We start from the raw sequence: 27866 nt of genomic DNA, 5'->3' as shown, positions 1-27866 counted from the left end.
ACCAAGGCCTGGCAAGTGACTTTCTTTCATTTATTTTTAAGTTTCTGACCCTTTTTTCCCCTCCAGAAGCCTCTAAGGGGAGGGAGGGGGCACTTTTTTTTCCTGTTCGTAACTCGAGGGAAGTTCGTATATCGAGTCCTTATTTCCCCTATAGGGCGGGTTCGTAAGTTGAATTGTTCACAAGTAGGGTCGTTCGTAAGTCAAGACCCCACTGTACTTCGGGAGTTGGTGAATGTTCCAACACTAGAGGCATTCAAGAAAAACTTAGATAATCACCTGGCAGATATGCTTTGATTGTATTCCCGCATTAAGCAAGGGGTTGGAGTTTATGGCCTTGGAGGCCCCCTCCAAATTCACTTTTCTATACAGTGGTGCCTTGCATGACGACATTAATTCGTTCTATGAAAATCGCTGTAAAACGAAAACGTTGTCATGCGATTTTAAAAAGCCCATAGAAACGCATTAAAACACGATTAATGCGTTCCTAGGGGCTTCAAACTCACCATCCAGCGAAGATCCTCCATAGCACGGCCATTTTCGCTGCCTGTGCAGCGAGGAATCCATGCCAGAAAACAGTGGGCGGCCATTTTTTTTACCCGGCAGCCATTTTGAAACTGCCAATCAGCAGTGCGAAAATCATCGCTTTGCGATGATCGGTTACCAAAACAGGGGACCGATCATCGCAAAGTGAAATTCCCCCATAGGAAACATCATTTTGTGATTGCTTTGGCGATCGCAAAAATTTTGACGTAAAGCAATTTCTTCGTCAAATGGAGTGCTCGTAATGAGAGGCACCACTGTAATTCTATACTAGCTAGGGGATTCTGGGAGTTACAGACAAAAAATTACTCTCCCAAGTTCTGTTCTGAGTATTTGACATCACCATTTGGAAATCGCTGGAAAGCTGTGGGACGGAGGAGTTTATGATTCTGGAGAGGTTGCTAGACTACAATTCCTGTAATTCCTCAATATAGACTATGCAGGACAGAGCTGATGGGAGTTGCATCCCAACAACATTTAGAGGTCCATATATTCTTTTTTTGTGTGGGTTTTTTTTTTTGCCTCAGCTACTTTTGTGACCTTTAAAGTAATTTCCTAGTATAGGAGATGGAGAGAGGGCAAAAATGGTTGCCAACCAACCTGAAAAGTACTGACCCTTTCTTACTTTTTATTCATTTGTAGAAAAGCGATACAGGCTGGTTCTTCCTCTATCCTGCTCACTGACCCCTCCCCACTACCACATGTGTGACAATTGGTGAGTATAGACTCTGCACCCAGCCATGCCCTCAACCAACTGGGCTCTATTTCCCCTCTCTATTATCGAGCAGTTGTTTCCACAACAGGTCCCATCTAGATTTTTTATTTCAATTGTTGGCAACCCTGATAGCTGATCTGTCTTTAAGGGGGGGAGAGAATGTTCTTGGAACCCCTCCCTCTTCTGCATTGCCAGTCCTGCATATGTTAATACACAAGCAATTTTTCAGTCGTGCTTGGCTGCAGACATGCGTGGGCACAAACTAGGGGAGATACACCCTTCAGCATGGAACAGTTAAGGAAAGAGAATGCTCTTAATAAGCACATATGAGCTTCAAGGAAGGAGTCACTGTTTTTTTTTTTGAAAAGAGAGACAGAAAGTAAGAAACAGAGATATCTACTTTCAAACAAATGCTTGTTTCCATGCTCTGACCCACCCACTCACCCCCATATCTTCTCAAACAGGACTGATGGAAAATTTTCTAACTGTAGAAAATTTTACAGAAGCTATACAATCAGGCTAGTACGCTGCCATTTAAATAATGGTAATTACACAGTCCCTCATCTTTGCCTAACACTGTAATCAGACTATGGCATCATTGCAATCACAATTAAAACAATTGGTGTAAAAAAAAAAGATCTCATATATCCCATATGGCTTTGAACTGCATATATGTTGTTTCGTTTTTCATTTATTAACAATAAATACAATACCTTCTTTGTTCACAGTTGATTCTCACATCAGTATTTACATGTATGTGTTCAGCAAACCTCCTTATCATTTAATTAATTAATTAATTAATCTAATACTTACAGCTCTTCAAGGAAAGGGAAATTTTTGAAAGCATCCTCTGGTAGCCTTGTTATGTTGTTCATGCTGATATCCCTAAAATGTATGTGAGAAAAGACATAGTTATATGAGCAGAATGGTGATCAAGTGAACTTATTATTGTGTCTAGAGGACAAACCTGAGGAAGCTATCTGCTATGACAGTGAAAAGAATCCACAGCAAATAAATACATAAATAAACCTATGTTTAAATAATGTATATTTTAACACAATAGCCCAAAAAGCAGGCTGAAGAGGAAAAAAAAACATACTGCACAGAATTTTCCCCACAGAATTTTTAAATCTATGCTAAGAGCTGTACCTGCAGTAAGCATCACTGGTGGAGCAGGTAAGCCCTACAATGATATATAATTCATTAAGTGTGAACTTGTCCTCAAGAATGCCAGTCTGTGTGCATGCAAACTCACTCCTCTCAAGCACAAAAGGATAGTATTAGAAGGCTTTTGGGGGGGGGGGGACAAGGTTTTCACAATAAACAAACAAGCAAACAGTAACTTTGGGGGTGGTGATACAAGGAGAAGAAAGCAATTCCACTAATGACTGAGCATATACAGTGGACATGGCATCCTGACTGGCCATTGGGGGTTGGAGGTGGCAGGGAAGGGAATGAAACAAGAGTATTTGGGAGATGAGCCTAGCTAACTAGAACCCTGCACAGGAGAACTTCAGACTGCAAAATTGTACTCCCAAGTTTTACTGCAATGTATTATTTCTTTCATCTTCAAAAAAACAAACAAACAAAAAACTTGCCAATATACAAATGGAGAATATAAAAACCACCTGGCTTCCCATCATTCTCTGGTATGCTTTGTGTAAGAAAATGTGAAGCACAATTTTAAATATAATAATAATAGTAATAAGGAAGCTATTAATAGAAATAATAAAGGTGGGAAGTTGGCTATAACACAGAGAACTTGGAGCCCAAACAACATGGAGCAATCCAACCTATCTGTTGCATAGATTGCTTTCCTGCATCATCCTGACAAGAGAATATGTTTTTACCACAAATCAGATGCAAGGTAAAACGTGTGGCTAACCTATTTCTTCATATCTCAACTGTATAATTTTGTTTTCTCTCAGCCACAGTTTCCAAGGCGGTTGTCTGCAAAAGATTCTCTATAACTTCACAGAGCTACAGCCCCTTCCTTGTGTTTTCTTGGACAGTCATGACAATAAATGTGCTTGCATAAACTCTGCACCTTCTGCTAAAGTTACTCTTGTACAACTACCACTAGTACTTTTTGAAAGAGAAAGAGACAGACCACCCAGCATTCACACGTTTCCCCCCACCCCCTCCGGCAGGAAAAGTATATAAATGAATGCATGCAGACCTGATAAAATAAAACCCCTGAGGCAAGTGAGGCTTCTGGGAGAGCTGACAAGAATAGCAAGAACATGCATCAGCTCTACCACAGCTGTACATTTCTGCAAAATGTCTTTAAAAAGTCCTCAAGGTAATCGTTTTAAGCAGATTTCAATTTTAGTCCATGAACAAACGTAGGCAAGTGCTCACATGATAGGCATGCGGAGCAATTTGTTTGTTTCCTTTTCCAGCCTGAAGAACTTTGCTGAGTATTTTTCCTGATGGGGAACCATTACTAATTTTACCAGAAGTCTCTTTAAGGAGGGAGGACAACAGGAACAGGCTAGTGACCCAGAGCATTACAAAAATATTTAGTTGTGGGAGTGCCTCTAAAACAAAAACAAACTTCACAACTTTGTTTTAATGTCTTTTTTTAAGACCATGAGAAATCTGCAGAAGTAAACTTCAGTTTAATTCTAATTCTTGTTATTACTTATGGTCATCACTATTTACTTCGAAGAAAACGATTCATTTGGCTAGCCTGCGCTAAAAAGACATTTATTTTGTGACTACTGTAAGATCAAGATTACAAAAGCTTCTGAAGTTTCAGTAGCATTTATTCAGTAACGAATGGAAGATATTTCACCAAAGATTACAAATAAGGTCTGAACAGTAAGCCATTAAGCATCCAGAGACAGCTTCCATGCTAATTTTGACATAACAGCCAGCTAAGGGGTTTACAGGGTTTGCAAAGTGAATTGTTCTAGCTAATTTTGCCTAAGACTAGGCAAACACCAGCATGCTAAGTGGAAGAACGACAAGGGTAGGAAGAGGAAGAGCCCATTTTCATCACTAGATGAAAAATATCAGACATGTGAAACGTAGACTGATTCAACATAAACCATAACTCAATTCCTTCCTCCATTTTCCACATTTCTCTATCTGCTGTAAACATACAATTTAATCCACCCAGGCCATCTTTTTTCCTCAAGCAGATGGTTCTATAAGTGCTTGAAATGTCAAAATAAATATGCATTTATTCAACAAGGCAAAAGAAAATACAGAGGTCCATTATGAATCACAAAAAAATAGTCTATGTGTGAAACTCACATTTGACAGTTTTCTGTCGGGTTTTTCACAGAAACAAAATTGCTGGAAACACCTTTTTTAAAAAAATCTTTACAACAAAACTGTCCTGTATATTAGAACTTAAAGAGCATATTTAAATCCCCCATAATACTTTATATCTAACTTTCACATCTAATTTTTATGTGTTTTAAGAGAAACAGCTCTTTCACACTAAAAGTATATAAATGTTTGAGAAAGCACTGCAAAACGCTTTCTTTGTCAAGGAACATGGCAGAGCCCAGAGGCCAGCCAAATTTACCTACACACTGAAAAGCTATTATACTCATATATCAATTTAAGTTGCATGGTTGATAGGTCAACTTCATCTGGTCTGGGAGACAAGGGCCCCTTGCCAGGACCTACCAGGGGATGTGCTCAACCCCAACAAAATTAGAAGACAACACAAAACAAAACAAAAAATCAGAGAGGAAAGTCAAATCTGAATGTTGTCAAAAGTCAATTTCTGACTTTTGTCAGAGGAAAGTCAAAACTAAATGTTGCCAAAAGTCAATTTCTCTTTTCGCACATGTGGGTTTTCCAGTTGGGAAAGATGGGGTGCCTCCACCTTGTTTTCTGGCACAGTAAAGTAGAAAATGACTTTTGTGGGATCTTTTATTCCACTGGCAGAGCATCTGGGTCTCAGAGGACAACATGCAGCCTTAGGCTGTACTTGGCTCAGTCCTGTAAGAGACATATAGTGTGGGGGAGGGGAATGGATGGATGTACAGATGAACAATGATTGGCTCTGGAAGTGAACACAAACTATAGCAACAGAGAAATATGATACCTTGGTTACAGCATAGGAAATCCACTATGCTTAACCCCATTGCTCAGTAGGAACATTTTCACAAGTAGAGAGCTGTACTGGTAAGTGAGGGACTTTTAGACAGCAATGTCTGAAACACATAGGAGTTCATATGTATATGTGGGTGAAGAAAGGAAAATACTGGTAGCAGCTCAAGCATAGGATAAAGTAGGTAACACAGTGTTACAACGGGCTGGGAAAGCAACAGAAAGACTAGTGCAGGATAAGTGCCAGAATTCAAGCCTTCATAGGTCCTCCAGCTTGGAAACTGTGGCTTGGAAACAGAGATCTTGTAAGAGCTTCTAGGGTCTCAACATGGGGCAGCTGAAATACCCAGAGGAGTACCTTCATGGATCTCATGTTGACATAGGAACCTCTCTGGTAGGATTTATGACCTGAAAGCATGATTAGGCACTAACAAGTGCAATGTGGTTGACAACTGTCACTGGGCTGTATCCAATGGTGGCACTAGCAAGAAATATTTATAGTCACATTAGGTGAAATGCATTCAGTTTTTGCTGATTCCTCCCATCAACCACAGCTTCCTGGATCTCATGTCATTTTGAAGGGTATTCAACCCCCCCCCTCCCGTGGTATCTCTGAGACTCGTGGAAGACTGGAGAGGGAGAGAAGAGAGAGTGCATGGACACTTTTGCTTGTGAAAATTTACTCTTGATCCAAATGTGACATTTGCATTACATGAGCAAATTCTGGTTGCACAATCAGGATTTTTTTAGTGCTTGCACTAGGGGATATGTAATAGCCCCTTGAACAAATAGTACTCTGTTCTTCATTCTGTACTTACATGATTACAGTGCAGCATTTATTATTAATTTCATAATGTCTTTTAAAGGACACTTATATGGTTTTATGTTTTTAGAGTAGACCACCCAGGTAATCATTGGCAAGGTGAAGCCTCTCTCCACAAGCTGAGACAGCCACTGAGAGACGGGGGGGGGGGAGAGAATGCCAGAAGCTACCAGCCAGATTTGCAGACGTCAGAACAGTCTGCTGCTGTCGTAGTCACTAAACGAAAGATCTTGTTTAAGTTTACCACTAGGTAAACTTTTTGTTCTACTAGTTTATATTAAATCTCAGCCCAGGTGACCCACTTTCCATTAGGGCAAAATCACCACTAGATACAACCCAGTTTCTGCATTTCCAAGGACTGAAGTTTCATTTGAACTATGATCACTCATATCTGTACGGGATAAACCACGAGATTCCAAAGAGATGCTTCTAGCTAACTCCACTCATATTACTTCATAGGTAAAAGAAAACAGTGTTGGCAGTCGCCCTGTAAGTGCAGGACACACCATGAATGCTTTAATGATTGCTATGTAAATTTTGTTGTACAGTACCAGGAGAATGCCTGCACTTAAAACTCCCTCTCCTGTTCTTGATGAAGTTACCTAAAATAGAGGTTCTAAAGACTTTTCATTCCTGAGGGACATAAAACACAGCAAGGCTACTAGTGCCTTGGCAGAAAAGCCAAGAAAACATATATAAATGAAAAAAATAAATGAACAAGTTGTATGTGAACATAAAGATCAGATTTTTATATCTGCCTATGATTACCAGGCTTGTCTGCTACAACAACAACAACAACAACAACAACAACAACAACAACAACAATTTAAGAAACATGCAAGTGTTTGTTAAAAGACATCAATGTAGACACCAGGAAAGTCATTCTGTGAAGATTACACCATAAGCAGGGAGACATCATTGAGAATACACCTAAATCTTAAAGGAAAACAGCACTGAAAAGTGTATACACCCTAATTTTGATGACCACAAAAACCTCTACATGTTATGCTGTGGTTTCTGATACTTCTATTCCCCACAGAATGTAACACTTTTCCCTGCAGATGTTCGGGCACCTCTAGTTTCACAGACACTGTCCCCAAAATCACTTGCATCACTTAGTCTAATTTCAGATTGAAGCAATTTGCCATCAATTCTTTGTTACAAATGATTTTTTTAAAAGAAAAGCCAAAATCTTTTGCAACTCTAATACAAGCAAGATGACCTTATCACCCAACAACAGGAATATTTAATTCAAACTAACTGAACGCTTCCTATCCACACACATCTCTTCTCAGGTTCTGCGGCTGCCTAGATTTCTCTCTTGAACTGGGGAAGCCTTTGGAAGCCTCAGAACAGGAAGGGAAGTTTTTAACTGGCGAAACCCGCCACTGAATCATTGCTGCCAGGATCAGAACTGCCATAGCAATCTGGTGGTAATACTTAGCTATCAAAGCACCCTCCAAATCACAAGGCCTCCTAGGGAGCCTCAGAAGTTGAAGTGGGAGACAGACATGAAACTTTCAGTTATATACGCCTGTTCCTGAATGGTGACATCATCCAGCTTGTACAGCATACATTATGCAAAAAAGGTTTCTGGGCAATGATTTTCTTATAGAAATTGAAGATTTTCCAGGAAGAAATTAAGTACTGGAAGGAAATTTTTCATCCCACAACATTGGGAGGGCCACAGCTTCCCCACCCCTAATTGATAGGATATAATTCCTTACAGCTGTACAAACAATTTGGAAGTTTAGTGTAACGGAGGGAAGCACCATTTCTCAGAAAAATGTTATAGCAGTGACCTCTTGGCAAACAGTTGGCAGGCCACATTTCTCCAACTAACAAATTGTTTGTTCTTACATTTTATCATACAGAGCATGTCCATGTCATGACTGACCCCCTCAGTCCATGCAAATGTTTGGTTAAAAAGGGTTTAGTGAATACTACTGGATACACTACCTCATGTTAGTTGTGGTATGCTGATTTACAGTAAATAGTTTGGGTTGTTGTATTTTAAAACAACTTACCTTGAAGTATCATTTGGCCTAATGATACATACATACAGTGGTGCCTCTGTAGCGATGTTAATTGGTTAAAAAAACATCGCTATGGGAAAACATCGCTAAGTGAAACACCATTTCCCATAGGAATGCACTGAAAACCAGATAATCCATTCCAATGGGAATGGATTACCGTCCTTAAGCAAAAATCGCCATAGGAAACATCGCTAAGCGAAATGCGGTTCCCGCATTGAAATGCATAAAATAGGTTTCAATGCATTTCAATGGTTCTGACAGGTCCATTTTTGCTATTTTTAAAGTGTCTTAAAATGTTCAAAAACTGTTTAAAATGCTTGGAATCGTTAGTGCACCCTGTAAAACCTTTGCAAATTTAATTTGGCTTTGTTCTGAGTCTTCATTAATATTTGGTGAATTTTTTTCTCTCCCCATTGAAATGCATTGAACTGTAGGTTTGACAGCTGTTAATGCATTCCAATGGGGGGGGGGAATTTACCAAAAATTAACGAAGACTCAGAACAAAGCCAAATTAAGTTTGCAAAGGTTTTACAAGGTGCACCAAGCATTTTAAACAATTGTTGAACATTTAAAGACACTTTAAAAATAGCGAAAACGGACATCGCTAAGCAAAACAGGGGGGCCCAAACTGTCATCACTATATGAGGCATGGTCCCGAACATCGCTATGTGAAATTCCCCCATTGGAAACATCGCTAAATGGAGCGCAAGATCGCTCCTAAAACCTCATCGCTAAGCGAATACATCGTTAAACGAAGCAATCGCTAAGCGAGGCACCACTGTACTTCAGTGACTAAAGAACTTCCCTAAGAAATGTGAAGAACACAGAAAATGCTAACAGAAGTTTTCCACAAATTTCTTGCTGAACAAGGTACAAAAAAGGACTCACTCACCTGAAAAGTCTTATCTTTTAAATAATGCATTTCTTTCATTAAACCAAGAACAATTAACCTTATCATCAGGCATCTGGAGCAAACTGTTAAGAGTACAGCGTCAAGATTAATTTAGATTCACACTAAGGGCTTCCCTAGGGCAACAGTAGAGACAGCAACAAGAAAAAGCAGCTTTTTTATCAACATATTTCTGTGAGAATAAACCAAAGACTAATCCATAGACATGAATCATGCAGACATCCACACCAAATGAAAGCAACTACTTAACAGGGTTTGGGTTGTGGTTCAAGAAGCTGTGTAAAGGCAGTCTCCCCACATTCAGAAACATGTGATCTCCAAAGCTGATATATACTGTTAGAATACAGGCACAAAGCTCCAGCTGATACATTACGCACGAGAAAGGAATTCTGGCACCCCAAACCCAGCATATGAGAGACTTTAGGATACCAAGACAGATCCATGGACATGTCTAGGTCTATGCTACTCACTCTCCCCTTCCTTTACTGCTGGGATCAAAAAGAAGTCACATTATTATCTGGAGCAATGATGTTAGGATAGAGTGTGAACTGTACACACACCATGTTCCCCAATATGAAAAAATATAGTTGAAAGAAATTCTTCATTTGTCTCAGCCCTGATATTAGCCTAAAAGATAACATGCTGACTATTATAAGGACGATCTGTCTCCTTATGAACCTTTACTGAGATCATCAGGTGAAGCTTTCTTAAGATTACCAACAGCTGCAGACTCCTGTCTGACAGGCATGTGAGAGAGGACTTTCCCCTATGTGGCTCCCAGACTATGGAACACACTCCCTTCAGAGCTATGATCAGCTTGCCCTTTGACTGCTTTTAAGGTGTAAAACACAGATTTTAAAATTGCCATGTGATGGTTTATCCGCTCTGCTGTTGCTGGTTTTAACTGTTTACTTAGTTACTTTTAATAGTTTTTATGGTGGGATTGGTTTACTTGATTTTAATTAAGTTGTTTTCATTCTCTTAGGAATATTTTAAACCACTTCGAGTGCTACTTCGCAGTGGAGAGGCAATGAATGAATGAATGAATGAATGAATGAATGAATGAATGAATGAATGAATGAATGAACGAATGGTGTTTCGGGTCAGAATCTTGTCTGAATTCCTGTGGAACAGGAAGAGCCGCTACAGTTTTGTTCTAATTGCATTTCCCCCTACAAATACACTAAGTGGCCCACCAAGGAACCAACCACCTTAGGCGGTTATGGAGAAGCCAGGTATCAAAAGAGCTTCATATTTGCTCTGATGAAAGATGTATTTTAGAAGGATGAACCACACTTTTTGAAAAATACTTCATGCCTTTTATTAGTACATGTCACCAACTTGTTTTTGATGCTACCTGTCTCTCACTGTCTACTTCCTTTAAAAATATCTCATCTGTGCCAAAGTTCTACTGCACTTACTCGGCAAAAGGATTTGGATAATTTTATAAGCACATACATTTGAGGCTCTCTTACCATTCTGTAACTCTTAGAAGCACTGAAAATCAATAGACACAGTCAAAATATTTAAAGGAGAAATGCCAAGTTCTGCTTAATACACGTTTTATGCTGTCAGCTCCCACCATGCAAATGGCAGTCTAGTGCTCTAATCCTATGCATATTTTTGGGCATACGTTCCACTTAATACAGTGGCCAGAATTCTATCACCTTATATGACTGTGTAAGACCAATAACACAAGCAATTCTATCTCTTCAGCCACCATTTGTCATACTCCCCTGCATGTGCTAAATATGTGTTTGTCTGGCCATACGACAGATGGCAAGACAGAGGGGGAAAACACTTAAGTGACTGTTCTTACATAGCCTGGTTTCCCTCAATAGGATTTTGACCACTCAGAAATGTCTGCACAGGCAATGTGTACAATTGCACTACATGTTTCTAAAATTGTATATCTTTGCATACATGATGGTACTGGTTCACTCTGTATTACTAATAAATCTACACAAACACTAGTATTTCATAAAATTGTGCAAATTTTTACAACTATGCAAAAAGACTGACATAGCACTCAAAGCAGAAGCTACATAAAAGCTTAAAAATCATTTTCCAGAGATTAATATTGATTGTAATCAAAGCCACTCATATTGCTAAACAATTAAGCAGCAATAACAAAATGAGAACAGACAAGGTCAGCAGTAAAACTGGTACTTTGAAAGCTCACTAAATAATCCAAGGACAGTGCATATCATAAATTTTAACTTTTAAGTCATATTTAGAAGTGGAAACATAAAATTCATCATACTCTAATGCCATATCCTCAGCAGAGAAGTTCTCCAGCAAGAAGCCTGAGGAACTCGACACACCAAAGCTGATTGGGTTGGAGGACCTGCTTTACCCTGGAGATCGCAGAGCCCCAGGAAATCAGGAGCCTCAGCCAGCAGATCCTGGATACTCAGAAATCCAGGAGCCTGAGCCTATGGATGATGGGGGCTCGCTGAGTCCGAGGATGAGATGACCCCCCCGGCCTTGAGAATGAAGAAGGCTGAAAGCATGAGCCCAACGTGAACTCCTAAGGTGTAACGTTCAGCCCTGCCCTCACCTGTCCGTCACAGCAAAAGGGGGAGGGGCTGGGATATAAAGGAGTGTATGGAGCCCTCATTGGCTCCTTTTCCACTGCTCAGCTGTGACGGACAGGTGAGGGCAGGGCTGAACGTTACACAAGGTATCGTGCTTAGCTTCAGCAGATGTCTCCTTGTGAGCAAATGGAGTCTACTCAGAGTCAGCTCTCTCTCCCAGGAAGATTCAGAGGACAAACTTATGCCCGTACCTTCACATATTTATTATGTTCTGCTAACTCACATTTGACTTACTGTATCCCTAATACAGTTTTGAAGGTAAGTGGGATATTTAAGTAGTGTTTTTACCAGTGCCACCTGTCCAGTGAGTTTTAATGGCTGAGTGAGGACTCGAATCAGAAGATGTGTGTTCCTCTCTACATCTTGGCACTTAGGGCTGTTTGAGCATCCGAGAATCATAGTGCTCAGATTGTCCTGACACTGAGACTACTACTATTGCTGCTGCTTCTCAGTACTATATGTAATTTTAAGTGTGATTGCCGTGCTTCCCTAAAAATAAGACAGGGTCTTATATTAATTTTTGCTCCAAAAATCACGTTAGGGCTTATTTTCAGGGGATTTTTTAAAAATGTACATTTATTCAATTGCAATCATGTCATCTTCTTGTGATTGCTGCACAATGGTGGAGGTGGGGTTTCACTTAACTGGGGCTTATTTGAGGGGTAGGGCTTATATTACGAGCATGCTGAAAAATCATACGAGGGCTTATTTTCAGGTTAGGTCTCATTTTCGGGGAAATGGTATTATAATACTTTAAAAAGATGTGAAGGAATAAATGATTTCATTCAATAAATTATAAATTATTCTGGATTACAGGAAATGAATTATGAAATGCAGTTTTGACATAGAAATACATTTTATAAATTAATAATCATAAGTTATTATAATTATAATTTAATAATAATTTATTGGATGAAATCCAGGTAGTGCAGCTCTTTCACATAAATTGTGATGATGTAATCACCTGGCAACATTAACCTTTATTTTAATTTAATTTAAAGCTTTCTACTTCCCCTTCTGTTTCTGAAGCTACCCATAGATCACTTTTGCTATGGGGAAGACTTTAGGATGGGGGGAAAGCCTACAACACTGGAAAACGGCCATAGGCAGTCCCCCATCCCCATGAATCTGACAGCAGTTTCCCAGTACAGTATTAAAAGCTTCCTCTGTCATCTTGAGGCTCCCAGAGCAAAAGGGAGGCCTAGGGATGCATGGAACCTTAAAAGTGGGGAAGGCATAGGAAGTTTTAAATTAAATTAAGATATGGATTAATGTCACCGAGCAATTAAGTTACCCCCATTTACATTTGGCAGAGTTTCACACCAGAATTTCAGCTACTATTAACTAATATTACAATTAAATGTGCATACGTATTTAAGTGTATGTAGGGTAGGATTTTGATTTTACCAAGAAATAAAATAATAATAAATAAATGCTATTTTATTCCATGCATTTGTTCCATGAACATACTAATGTACTTTGTTACTTTGGGCATCCACTTCCAATTTATTCACTTCATCTTGTAAGTCCTTCAGCTCTCTTGGCTCTGCTGACATTTCCCACCTCAGCTATAGGTGAAAAATACATCTCACTCACTCTGGCAAAGGGTGACGACCCTAATATGAGGTGAGAGGTGAGCAACATTTCATTTGTCCTTCTGCTGGGTTTTGGAGGCATGCCAGTTGCTTATGGGTGCCTTCAAGCTTAGTAGAAAATCAGAAATGAAACCTCCCCGCCCTGCCACCAACATTTCTGAAGTCTGGGAAGCTGGGTGGGGAGCTCATTCAAGAGCTTCCAATGGGCCTTTTCAAATTTCAGCAAGACATACAACTAGAAGCTTCTCCTTGCCCTCAAGTTCTTTGTGCAAGGTCAGATGAGGTAAATAGCGATTGTAAGTAATAGCTAGGCAGCTGTAAAATGTGAAACCCTGGCAAGTGTTATGAAAATTACCCTAATATCTCCTCTTACATTTAAAAATAACGAATATTTAAAATGGAAATTGGAAAAGGACACTGCTGACACTGTTGATTTTTATGAGCGCATCATCTATCCCTTTCCTCCAAAAAGGTTTTTCTAAAAATGTGTTTGAACATTTTAAAAACATCTGACTGATCTGTCTCATTTGCTTGTACACTGGCTAGGTACGATCCCTTTTCAGACACTCTCCCTCGTGTTCTGCCCTTTGAATGGATAAATTGGACAATGACTCCTTCTTTGAGTCAACAGCTTTTATTAAAAACTTTAACTGGTTAACTGCACAGTCAGAATTCCCCACCTCCACCCCATTCTAACAAGGAGTTCAGAGGTAGGAGACCGGAACTACAAAAGCTCCTAAGAAGGTTTTGTAGGTGTGTAAAATAAGCCAAAAGTAATATTGTCAGATTGCAGAAATAATTAGGAACAGGCCCATATTTTAAACAGATTTTAAGCCCTTCACATATCATCTTTCCCTTCTAATACCTGTTCAAGTTTTTTTTTCGCCTTATCTTCAGGTTTAAAGAAGAAGAAAAGCTCTCCTGATGTTTATCATCACATTTCAGATAAGCATCTTTAAAAACCCTGCTGGAACAATGCTTTCTAAGCAGGCTTGAGGTATTTGCTTCCTCATAGTCCAATATAACACTGTAAACTAAACGCCATTCAAACCTTCTCAAAAGCTGGACATTGTGTTACACAGTTATTCAGTTATACATATTTTTAATTGAATTATGCAATTGTTTACATTTGAATAAATTCCTCTAACAGTACAAAAGAAAGGTGCAAGAACAGCCCCTTGTATATTAAAGGGGAGCCTAGACATCAGCTACAATTTTTGTAATGATGTTAATGGAGATATGGGTGGCAGAGGCAGCGGTCGCCCAGCACCAGGACGCCTGAGCTGGCTGGGTTTCTTTGGCTGCTCGCCTCACTCCTCGCTGCCCTCCGCCATTTTAATTTCCCACCATTGACCCATGGAGGGTGGTGCGGAGCAAGTGGAAGGCAAGCTGGGAGGCGAGCAGCCAAAGCACCCCTGCCAGGCTGAAGCCTTTTGCCAGCAGCAGTCACAGCAGCAGTGGAAGCCCGGGATGCTGAGGAGGCTTCGGACTGGTAAGGTGCTGCTTTTTTCCTTTTTAAAAAACTGTTCTGGGTGGGTTTTGGAGGGCGGGTTTTGACTGGGGGGGTTATGTTTCTGTGCTGTGTTGTTTCATTTTGGGATTTATTTATTTTTTGCAGTCCCAGCATGGGACTTGCTCTGTTTATTTTTATTTTTGGTATTTTTTTTAAATGCTGAAATGGATGAATCCTGTTCCCATGCATTCCTATGGGAAATGGTGCTTCGATTTATGAACATTTCGACTTACGGACACCATTCCAATAAAGATTAAGTTTGTAAATCGAGGTACCACTGTATTTGCAATGCCTTTTCAAGCACAAAACTACTCCTAATATGGAATGACCTGTACCAACTGGGATCTAAATCAACACATTTTAGACGTTCTGTAAACAGATACAAGATGCTGCTAAGCATTAATACACAGCACTTGCAAGCAGTGTTGAGTTGACAACAGTTGCCATTATCAGCAGAATAAGAGTGGTAACTATCTAAATGTCTTTTACTCCAACACTGACAGCCATGATCAGGGAAGCAGGGCAAAGCATTGGCACAGCCCAGCTGGAGGACTGGCAAGTAGCTAAAGCCAAACTAGTGTCCAGAGATTTAGAGGGAAAATTTGAAGAGCATCTTGAAGTTTCGTAGCAGGCAGAGGCACTGGCCATTTAGTCACTTGATTTCTAGCACACAGAGGAGTCTATGGTGGTATCAATAACCCAGTTTGAACTGCCTGCCATTTCTCTTCTACATTCTGGCCCCGATGATGCAGGAGCATGAAGCCTGAGCTCAGAGTCCTGCCGTGCCCATCAAGCATACACAACTGCCATTGTTGCATGACACAATACACTTGGCTTACTAAGTTGCACGTTAATGCACACTAATGGCTAAACAAACTTTGGAGCTTTGCTCTATTGTTTATTTATTGCACCACCTGAATGCAAAGCTTTCTCCTTTACAGTTTCTTATCCACCATTTTTGGCTTCTTAGTTTCTTCAGGTGGAAACTAATAAGAGAGTGAAAATACCGAGGTTTAGATGACATGGCAAACAAATGGTGGAACAAAACTCCAGAGCTGGCTTAGTTGCTCTACTGCTTGTGCACAAAAATATAGGGCTCCTGCAGTTGTGCCTAGTTTGTTATGTCATCCAACCCAACTCAATCTCATTTTGGTATGGCAAGCAATTACCAGGCTTCATACATTACTCCATTACCAACAACAGTCAGATAAAAAGAGACAGCACTTCCCCACATTTTACTTATTAAGTGTTTCTGTGTCCAAACTTTATCAAACCCCAAAGCTTTTTAAAGAATGAACATATTTAGAGTTTCAACCAAGGCTTCTAATCAACTTTCTAGCTTGTAGTACACACTGCTAGCAAAGCTTATTACAAAAAAGAGGGGTGCATTTCAGATGGTATGTATTATGCCTTAGATAATAAAAGGTTGACATTTATGTTTTAATAGACACGTTACTTCATTTCTAAAGCTACTGGTTTATGCCACAATTGTCTTGGCTGTGAAGCAACTTGTATAGCAAAAACTAAAGGGTGTGTTTCAGTGCAAGGACGCCAACCCTGGGGGTGAAATCACAGGTAGAAATGAAGACCAAATCCAAAAATAGAAAGCAAACCATTAGATTTATTTTCACATATTATTGGGCCAAGTTTCATAATTTTGCTTATTGGAATATATTTTGCAAATGTAAAGTAACAACAGTATTTAACAGTATTTATGGTTTGGTTTAATTCTGTTCCTTTAATATATTGTTATTTTTGAAAATCCATTTTATTTTACTATTTTATGCTGCTTAAGCTTTTTAACTGAATCTTTATGGACCAATCCCATGGATATATGGGGAGGGAAAATATATATAACATTTCCACAATTTTTAGTGTGAAGGAACATAATTCTGCCATCTTCAAGACTTGCATAACTTTTGCCCTGTCCAAGAGGTTAGGTCCAGCAGATCCAAAACACTCCCTTCCATTAACAGCATTTCCCTTATTCCATTCCCATTGCCAGAAAAGAAAGAGCAAAGCATCAAGGATGGTGGAGCTTCCCACCACAATGAAGAAACTTCCAGGGTTGGACTCTCCTCTGCCTATGGGGAGCAAGATATGCATTGTGGAATACAATCCTTGCGAAGACCTGTTTTGAACCAATGGCAGTATTAAAACATAGCTCTTCACCCAAGTTTTGAGAGAGAAAAGACCATAGGTGTTCTACCCTGTTGGGTTACAGATTTCTACGCACTGCTTTACGTTATTTTAAGTTTTTATTTGTTTTTGGTTCTGTTTCTTCTTCTGCTGCTGCTGCTACTAATATTTCTACAAACAGGACAAAATACAGACACGTTACTTAAAAAGAAAATCAAATATCCCCTCAACACGGTTACCAAGAGTTTAGGATCCCAGTATCGGTGGTTTCAGTTATCTGTGGTTTACCTCAGTCCTATATACAACATACAAGGATCTTGTGGTCTCTGTTCTGCCTCCTTGTATGTTGTATATAGGATGTATTAATATCTGCAGTTTCAGGCATTTACAGTAGATTGTGGAATGGATCCCCCATGGATAAAGGAGTCCTACTGTAGACTCTAACCCTTAACCTGTTAGAAGTTCACCTTAATCAAATGGCAGTTCATGTCATCTCAACCAACAGAATGATCTGTGTTACATTTCATCTCTCTCCACTGCAGCCAGGTATGACAGCCAGAAGTACAGTCCACAATATACAACAAACTGAAATCTAACATTTAATAAACAAAGGTCTGAATTTCCTTATTACCCAAATAGACCACTGGGTTCATTACTGAGGCACTCAGAAAATACAAAAGTAGAACTTTCTAATGGGAGAAGGAATTGAGACTGGATCTGGCTCCAAGAGAAATTTGATTTGGTGTAAAAGAAAATCATTACCCATGCCAACCTCTCACATTGAAGGACAGTAAAAAATATATAGTAGAAATAGAAAACAATTCGTTCCATCAGTGGTTGTTGGAGAAACCAGAGCCTAATGCCAAAAACAAAGGCAAATAGCTGTCAAAGCAAGCTGGTGGCCTATAAACAAACAAAGGGAGAATCCTCAGTTGCACTTTGGAACTGGATCGTGGCCATGATCTTAGAGGACCCAACATAACCCAAACCAATGCAGAGCATGTACTCGTAATTGAATTTAAAAGGGCCAATGCCTTTATGGATTAAAAATTCTGTACTGAAACCTAGCAAAGTCCTGTAATGTACACTTTCTAGATTCAGTTACTGCAAAACAATGAAGTCTTCCTTTTTATATTCTACTTGAGTAGATCCACCGGACTGCATGGGGATGAGAGTTAAGTCAGGTCTGTTCCTGCCAAAGGAAGTAAATTCCTCAGTACTTGTCAGCTTGTCCTTCACTCATATGTCATGCCATTCTTCTTTACTTTTCACCATAAAGTCTTAGCTTGATTTGGACACAGTAACTAGCTCTAATGTACCCTATTCATATCTCAATCAAGCCGTCACCAAGCTCACAGAACAATGCCTGTGTGAAAGGACTTATTTGGAATTAGTATTTGTGTTCTGGCATGCCAGACATTAAGCAATCATGTATACTGTTAATGTTCTACTGACACATGGCAGGGCATGAGAAACAGTGGGTGGAGGAGAGACAAAGAAATCCGTTGTATAACCTTAGAAATCACTGTACAGTACAAGATAAACATAGTGCAACATTATATAGGCCCATCCAAGTTCATTAGGGCTTCAAGAGCCACAACTGCAGGAAGTAACGTAAGGCATTTTCAAATAAAATGACAGCAAGCACTTTGAAAACATAAAGGGGAAAAACTGATACTAGATAAAGTTTCTTCGAATGCCTGATACAAAATAAGGTAACGCTTGGGAATCTTACCAAAGTCTCCCATCGAAGCATAGATCACATCCTTTATTCTCCCCACCACTAAGAAGTGAAGTGAAACTCTCTCTATTAAGATCTAGTAGTCAAATCTTTACTTCTCAATACAGTACAAGGATCCTTTAAAAATGGGCTTTTGGTGGCATACCTTCAGACCATACTGAGCTGGGTTCCAAACTATATAATGAAATTTGAGTTTTTCTGTGGACTAATGAAATAAGACATTTCAGAAACTGCATCTGCAACACAGAACATGCTGAGCAAGTCCATTTGTTTTTATTCATTACCACCAAAATCAAAATTATCCTCAAAAGAAAAAGCAAAATTCTGTAGAAAGAGCTCTCTCTCATGCCATCTATGTCAACTCTAATCATGGTTGATTCTTTTTGCACATTAAAAGCATGGAAGTAACAAGTCATCCATTGGAATGAGCTTATTGCTGAACTCCTATAAAGCAAAGAGGCAATTAGGTAACAATCTCACCTGGGAATAGGTCCATTTGAATTCTGTCACTCCCTAGGCCTAACACAAGTGTTTAAAATGGAGGACTGTCCAAGGCAAGGTTGACCGTCACAACCAGGTGTGCTATGTTACACTACCTGTATTATCACTTAATTTGTCCGAAGATACGGCACCTTATTTTTACAGGTGTTGAAACTAAGAGAAAAGTATTTCTCCACTGATTGTGCATGGAAAAACCTTGAGAACAAGCCAGATTACCGTGGAAGAAAACCCCTGGCATTTATAAATTTGAGGTTCTGGTTTTGTGCCAATATCCCTGAGAAAGTTCAGCAACGCAGGCAGCTTTTCTTTGCATGCTAATTTCAAAATATGCTGCCCAGTTGCTGAATATATACCCAGTTTAATAGCAGCCAGGGTTAGAATTTTCACGCAAAAATACATAAGAAAAGATTACCAATGACTATTCAGCCATCACATACTCTAAAGTTCCCTGAGTTAGGACAGCTATGTAGTCCAAACAGGGCTACTGAGAAAAGAGAAAGATTTGCAGGCATCCTTGGCAGAAGTCCAAGATCTGCTGGAGGGGGAAAAAATCTCCAGAAGAACAAACCCTAAGAGGATGACCTGCCCATCAAAACAGCTCAAAAGTGGCCTGTTTACATTTGGGAAGATGGGTAGAGCTGCATCTGTGTAATGATTGACAGAGCTGGCCACAATGACAAATTCATTAACAACCTGTTGCAATATGCTCTATGACAGGAAACCTCTAGAGTGTCCAGAAATTTCAGGGGGTTAAAAACAATAACTCAGTGGATGATTAGCCTAATTACAGGGAACATCCAACTCCTAGTTATAAGAGCTTCTCTATTTGCTTGTCTATTTCCTGACATGATTTAAAGTGCTGTTTATAATTTATGACTATATGAACTGAGACAAGGCTATTGAAAAGTCCACATCTACACAACCCCACCCAAGTGTTAAGATCTTCACTAGAGGCCCCTCCTCTCAGCCTTGCCCTATGTCCTGTCTGAGGTGGACATGCAAGCAAAAGTTTTCTCAGTAGGCCACTCCCAGGCTCTGGAACTCCTTGCCAACAGAGGGCAGACCACCTCTCTCTGTGTAAGGAAGCAAAAACATTGTGTTCAGACAGTCCTTGGGCATTTATACTGGGTTGGGGCAGAAAGAGTTTAATAGATTCAGTGCTATTATTTTTTTCTAATGGTGTATTTTGATAAAGCCGGAAATTCTTAAATGCTTTAATAGTATTGCTGTAAAAAGAATTGTGCCAGTACGTTCAACACCTCTCTCTCTCTCTCTCTCTCTCTCTCACACACACACACACACACACACACACACACACACACACACACACACACGCAGAGAGAGAGAGAGAGAGAGATTTAAAATGTAAATAATGATTTTAATCATAGTTTGATTTAAATCAAATCCACCCTGAGCACAACATTTTCCAAATCAACCTCGATACAAAATATTGAAAAGAGAGAAAGGGGCTGCGGAAATATTCATGAGTTGTATTTCAATGCCAACATCTAGTTTACCAACTCCCACTTCCTTCAGTTTCATTCCATTTATTTATGTCCTCTCGTTGACCACACCCAATGTTTGGAAAGCAACATGAGCCTTACAAGTCAGAGTAAGCCTGACATTTGGAAGACTAATATTTTAAAAGTGCAATAAAACCAAAGCAAAATTGGAATATAAATATAGCCTTAGTTGTACCTCAGCCAACAAATACAGCATGTTTAACGCTGTCTGATTCTTGATAAAAATAGCTCACATATTTCTGTGCATCTGAATTCCAACTTGTATAATTCTGAAGATATAAAATCATACTATATGCAAGCTAACAAACATATTAATACCAAAACAGATGCCCACTCAAACACCACCTGCAGGGTACAGCTTCTTACACTGCTATGTCAAAGTACCTTAACAAGCCGTGACCCTCACCTCCCCAAGCTTTTCAGCACTGACTCCACCCTAATTAATGGCACTCATACCACTGAGAGTGAGAACGGGATGAAAGTTTCATTCTGCAAGTTCCATATCAGAGAAGACCTGAAAATCTCGTTGCTGTTAATAATTCCAGCGAAATTTCAGCAGAGTTAAGAGCTTCCCAATGGGAAGTGTCACTAACTTTATGAAGAAGGCCACACCAAGAGGCATGGTGTGGCGATGGTGGTATGAGTCAGAGATGACACAGCATGCAGTACAAACTAATAGTTGTTAATTCAAATGCAACTGAAAGTGAGACTCTATACACTGGATTTGGCATTTCATCTCAAAAATTTAGTTTTACATTGCATAAGATTCCCTTACTATCTTATTGTTAAAATATAGAACTAGGTACCGTGGTGCCCTGCACCACGGCAATAATTTGTTCCCCTGAAATGGCTGTTAAGCGAAAACATCGTCCAGCGAAAACAGTTTCCCCACTGGAATGCACTGAAACCCATTTAATGTGTTCTAATGGGGAAATTACCTCATCGTCCAGCGAAGATAGCCCATAGGGGAAGCCATTTTCCGAGCGCCGATCAGCTGTTAAAATGGCTGCCCTGTGAAGCATAGGTCCGGAAAACACAGGGCAGACATTTTGCAGAGCCGGAAAAATCGTTGTCTTGCGAACAAACGGTTCGTAAAGCATGGACCTAATCATCGTCAAACAAAAATCCTCCATAGAAAACATCATTTCCCAAAGAAAAAAGTCACCATCCTGCAGATTTGTCGTTTAGCGGGGTCGTCGTCATGTAGGGCATCACTGTATCTGTTTCAATAGTTTACTAAGTGCATTTCAAGAAAGCCAGCCCTGTTAATAATAATCTCTGAACTGCAGAGCTGGAAGGGATGCTATGGATCATCGAGTACAGTCTCTGTCAAAGAGACATAGTGAGTAATCTAACTCCCAGCCTCTGGCTCCTCAGCCAGAGACCTAAGCCACTGAGCTATTATTGTTCCTTATTTTAAACATTCATACCCAGTTTTTCAACTTAAATAATCAAAGCAACAAGCAATGTACAGTGATGCAATTTTTCCATCCTAGTAGTTAAACTGACTGATTGTTTCTTTTTCATCCATGAAATTAATACACATCATTATTCATCAAATTGCTTTCTATTTATTCCCATTTCTCAAATAAATATATATATCCCATCACTTTCATCATTTCAGCAACACCTCAGATTTATTGTTTAAATAAAGGACTGTAGCCTCACACCTCTTAGAAATATGATCTGAGCCACTGTGAACAAATTCCAAATTGATTCATAATGCTCTGTTCAATGGGACTCTTAAATAACCCAAGATTTATTTTGGTATCTTCTTTAATGAACTTATACCTAATTCTGAACTTACTAAACTCCCAGTCAAGAAAAATCATTTAGTAGGCTACCAAGCAGAATCAATGACAATGAAAGGTGTCAATCATCCCACAAGAATCAATAAAGTAACATTCTGTAGCTCTTTTTCATTATACATCCTTATCCAGAGCGATCAAGAACATCTCAGACTCAAGTCCAAAACCATACCTGATTAATTTACTTAATTTAAGAATATATGAAGTTGCCTATCACCACTTTTTGGAAAAATAAAACATTTGAGATTGCTGTTCCATAGTTATTTGTTTATTTATTATTTATTTAGAATACTTTACCCCACTATCTCCATAAAAGGACCCAAGGCACCTTACATCATTAAAAAAGATAGCAAAAAAAACCCAATAAATTATTCAAAGATTTTAAATAAATAAATTAAAATTGTATCAAAATTGTGAAATAAAAGCATTCTTAAAACACATTAAAAGCAACAAAATGCTAACCATCTCAATTATAAAACTCCTCTTAGACAGACAGACACAAAGGGAAAGTCTGCCTGAAGAGAAAGGTGGACTGCCAAAGGACAGCAAAGATGGGACCAGTTTGGCTTTCCATGGGAGGGAGTTATAGCAGATTTAGATGAAAAAGAGAGCTAGCATTGGTGTCAGCTGCATATTGGTGACATCAGACCCCAACCCTCCAGACAATCTCTCCCAATTACTGAAGTCAGTGGAGCTTCCTGTCTTAAAGCTGATCCAAACAAGATAGCCAGCAAAGACATGACACCAAAGTAGTTATGGCCTCTCATGACTACCTGTTACCAGCTGGGAGGGTACACTGAGTGGATTTTCAGGCCATTTTCTCTATATGCCTTCTATTAATCCTGGGGAAAAAACCACCCCAATGCAGATATCCTATTTCTTCCCGCGCCGAAGTTTAGATGGCATTGTGGCTATTTTGTTTTTGGATGAGACAACTCTGAACAATGGAGTTGCATCCATTCTCTACGGATGTTCAGACACAGAGTTTTTTTTCCTTCTACATTTCTCTTTCCATTTATTCTACTTCGAATGATTAGCTGCAACAGCTGATCCTTTCCATTTCTCATTTCGTGCCAAGCACATAATGAGAAATATGTGGCTATTATGTGATCCTCATGTGCAGCTATCCAAAAGCAATTCAAACAAGGGGAAGGCAAGTGGTTAGAGTGATACTTGTATGCCTGCTTGTAACACAAGAACAACTTTACCTACACCCCCACCCATCCCTGTTACAAGTGAGCAGAAAGAAAACTTTGTTCTTAAAGCATCAGAGAATGACAAACAGCCAGTGTTATAGTAGAAAAGTTCATACTTGCCTTTGGTTAAATCAGTCTGCAGCTATCCTGTGGAAAAGACTGCCAATAATTGGCTTCTTTCACCTCTGTTAACCATGAACAAAAGTGTCATTCGGTTTCAAAATGGACAAAACACACCAATGGATAGTCATCTAACTGAGCCAATGGGGTGGAATAACAATAACCTCCAGCATTTTATTTTCTCCTTTATTCAAACTTTCAAAGCCCTTAATTAAGACCTACACAAAGCACCCCCACTGGCTTCCTTAAATGAGGCATTACATGCCTGTTTTCTTGTATTTAAAAGGGGGAAAGGAGGCTAAATTTTTGAAACAGGGTAACTAGTACATGTGATTTCTGTGTATTTGCAAATGGAATACTGTTACATTTTAGCTCTTGAAAATCATAATTACAGAGAGTGTATTTTGGTGCAATGTTAAGAAGAAAAGTGGCACACGGAACAGGAAAAAAAGCACAAAGTAATTATTTTGTCCTTATTTACACCCATACTATTACAGTTAAAATCAAGTGGATCCCCCAATACCGAAGAACACTGGTAGGATGTGACCCTTTTCCACAATGCCTTCCCTAACCTCCCAGCCAAAAAATAGCATCTTACTAGTGCTGACGCTAAGTCAAGGTAACATAAAAATACAGTGTACCCTAGTATAAAAGTGAAGAGCCAGATTTTAATAGGCTGCAAACAGATACATGTCTGGATTTTTCATTATAGCAGATGAACAAACAGCCTAAAAGGAAAAAGATGCTCAAAAATTTTCTCTCTTTCTCTTTAATATGGCCTGGGTTCAAAGCCCTACATAAAAAAGGGACTTGAGCTAGCTTAGAGGGAATTGGTATTATTCCATTCCATATCTCCCCCTCCGCACTGCTTTTCAAACTCCCCTCTGTTTCAACAGTACGGCAATAATTTCAAGACAAATAAATCTAAGGTATTTGTGAGTTTATGGAAATAGTCTCCTGCTCTTCCAATTCTCCTGGCTTATATTTCAATTACACAATTATATAAATATCAATAATGAAATACTGTACCCCATCAAGTGTGCAAATAACCACAACTTCAGTAAAAACACAGTGAAGGTACATTAATATTAGGTCACTTTCTTCAGTGTGATGACCTTAAGTAGACTCACTAGATTTTTCTGTTTTAAGTATTTTGGTTCTGAATCATGTGTTTCATAGTTGCTCCCAAATGTGACTGGATACACTTTGTACCTATATACCATTCCTAAAAATAAAAAAAATTCCATCCAATCCAGAGAGCATATAAAAGTTGCTGCATAGATTACTGTCTCTTGTAGCTTTGGTCAAATGTTGGACAGCCATTTTGCTCTGCTTTTATGCTGCTACTGTGTAACTGAATTTTCAGTACTTAAAAAGGCCTTGGTAAAGCTGTGATATGTACTGTGGGAATCAAAGCAAGTCTAAGAAAAGGTTCAAAAGCTGCAGCACAGTTAAGTCGAAGTCCATAATTCAATTCTTCTGCACTGAATCAGACTGTAATCAGAAGAGAATTCTCACACTAACCAACAAATCCTTGGAAAGAGCACAAGCCCTGTTGACAAATGGCATTTAATGCCAAAGCACCACAATGATGTATGTGTAAAACAAAAGTAACGACTATATTTATTGTGCCCATGTCCTGTTTTGTAAAATCTTCAACTCTGTCCAGAACATTACAGCTCACATTTACCCATCTATATGGTTAAAAAGGTAAGATCACTTGTGCTAGGCCAAATTAAAGGCCAATCTGGCCCACGAGGGTTCCAATTTAGTGTGAAATGAAGGACACAAACTAGGCATCATAGTCCTCCTTACTCTCCCCATGCCTCCATTAACTGGAAATCTGTTAGATGAATTAAATGGTCTAACCCCCTTTTAAAATCATCAAAGCTAGTAGGCATCATCTTAAGCAGTAGCTAGTTCCACAGTTAATGATATGTTATGGGAAGCTGTGTCTTGAATAGGCTGGTGATCAATTTTACTGAGTGACCCCAAATTACAGCACTACAGGAGAGTGACCAAAAGCTGCCCTTGTGTATTCCCTATCTCAAGGACTGTGTTTCCCTTTATGAGCCTGCCCGGATTTTAGGAGCATCGGGAGAGGCCTTTCTCTCAGTCCCACTACTATTGCAGCTGTGTTTGGTGGGAACACAGGCGAGAGCCTTCTCTGTCACTGCTCCCAGACTTGGGAACACCCTCCCACAGAAGGCTAAGCTGGTCCCATCTCTGCTGTCCTGCAAGCAAAGCCTTTCTCTTCAGACAACCATGCAAAAGGAGGCTTTGGGGTGGAAAGCACCACATCTGTTCTTCCCACAAATCTGGCCCACACACTTTGAGAAAATGAAGTGTATAACCAATCTGGAAAAAATAGCAGCAAAACTTTCTGGGAATAAATATTTCTATACACAGCTTCACAATCTCCATAAGTATTCAAACCTTGCACATCAGCAGACTAGTTCTTGATTTATATCACTAGTCAATGAGCATTTTATTTTAAAAATCTTATATTTTTTTAGATAAGATTTTTAAATGCTTACTAGGATTAAAATTTAATTTGATTTGATTCAAATCAAATCCACCCTGTTCTCTTGAAATGTTACCACTGTAAAATATTAATAGCACAAGCTTTAAAAAAATCAAACTTGTTAACACTCATATGTGTGAGACTAAACAGAGATAGGAAACACATCCCTGTTACAACTTACCAGCTGTCACACTTCTCAGCCATAATGATTCCTTCCTGAAGAGTGGGAATGGGTAGCTGTGGCATTCCAGATGTTCTGGACTACAACTCCTGGCCACTGGCCATCCTGGCAACAGCTAATGCAAACTGCAGTCTAGAACAGTCATAATACCCCAACATGACATGTTGACCTAAACAAAACCCCTTTATAGTACTGTATATTGGTAGGACCTTTTCAAAACCTTAGATTCAGATTTGTCTCATTCCCTCTAAGGTGTCCTAGTTTTCAATCTGGTGCTAAAGAAGATAGAATTCAACTTGTACTGAAACGTTAGGGGACTATTTTTTTATTTAAGAGCCGGTGCCTCCCGGGGAAAAAGCCAGACTGTGTGGCCTTGGGCAAGCTGCACAGTCCTAAGGCATCCCCAGAAGAAGGTGAATAGTTAACCACTACCAACTACTCTCTACCTAGAAAACTCTGAAAAGGCTTGCCATAAGTAGGAATTCAGTTGACAACAATTATGATTAATTTGACTTAATATGAATATGCTTTAACACTAGACAATCATTTAACATTACAGAAGCAACATTCCAAGCTATTAAAGCCAGAAATCCAAAATTCCTAATTTGTATGGTTTAAATTTTATTTGGGGTGGATGGGCTGTACTTTCAATCTTTTCTACCAAGCAGTTTAACCAAAAGTTATCTAGAAAGTTTGCATAAGCCATCAGAAACATTTCCCCTATACAAGCACTCACTGTGATATTTGTTTTACAGCAGATTTATCTACACAAAAATAAGCTGAAATGGAAACTAGATCCTTCGCATCTGATCATTTTGCCCCAATGTGACAGATACATAGACTCATAGAATAATGAAATTGGAAGAGCTCTATGAGGCCATCAAGTGCAACATCCTGCTCAATGCAAAAGTACAAAGAACATCTGCCAGGTGGTTGTCTAAATTTCTTTTGAATGCCTCCAGTGTTGGAGCACTCATCACCCCTCAAGGTAATTGGTTCCATTGTTGTACTGCTCTAACAGTTAGGAAGTTTTTCTTGATATTTAACTAAAATCTGGCTTCCTTTAACTTGAGCCCATTATTCTATGTCTTGCATTATGGGATGATCAAGAACAGATCCTGCCCCTCCTCTGTATGATAGCCTTCCAAGTACAGGTATTAGAAAAGTGGTATCACATCTACCCTCAGCCTTCTTTTCTCAAGGCTAAATATGCCCAGTTCTTTCAGTCTTTCCTTGGTTTCCAGTCCCCTGATCATCCTATATTTCATGTTAAAGATGAATACCTAAACATCCTGCACAGCTTTTAAAAATCAGTTTTCCACATATTAAGTAC

The 27866-nt window shown here is 39.3% G+C and overlaps 1 protein-coding gene and 1 long non-coding RNA gene across 2 annotated transcripts in view; both read right to left on the bottom strand.

The window, feature by feature from the left end:
- Positions 1-27866, bottom strand: part of LGR4 (leucine rich repeat containing G protein-coupled receptor 4) — a 122027-nt gene that overhangs the window by 74921 nt on the left and 19240 nt on the right. The window contains exon 2 of the mRNA XM_078382971.1: positions 2069-2140. Coding sequence (XP_078239097.1) covers positions 2069-2140 — 72 coding nt within the window. The remainder of the gene's footprint in view (positions 1-2068; positions 2141-27866) is intronic.
- The window catches only part of LOC144585806 (uncharacterized), a 30371-nt gene continuing 6192 nt past the window's right edge, over positions 3688-27866 (bottom strand). The window contains exon 2 of the long non-coding RNA XR_013540368.1: positions 3688-27729. This is a non-coding gene — a long non-coding RNA (uncharacterized LOC144585806). The remainder of the gene's footprint in view (positions 27730-27866) is intronic.

Source organism: Pogona vitticeps, chromosome 1 (assembly GCF_051106095.1).
Source record: "Pogona vitticeps strain Pit_001003342236 chromosome 1, PviZW2.1, whole genome shotgun sequence".
Taxonomy (NCBI): Eukaryota; Metazoa; Chordata; class Lepidosauria; order Squamata; family Agamidae; genus Pogona; species Pogona vitticeps.
Note: the sequence above shows the minus strand (reverse complement) of the source record. Positions and strands in the feature narration are given on the sequence as shown.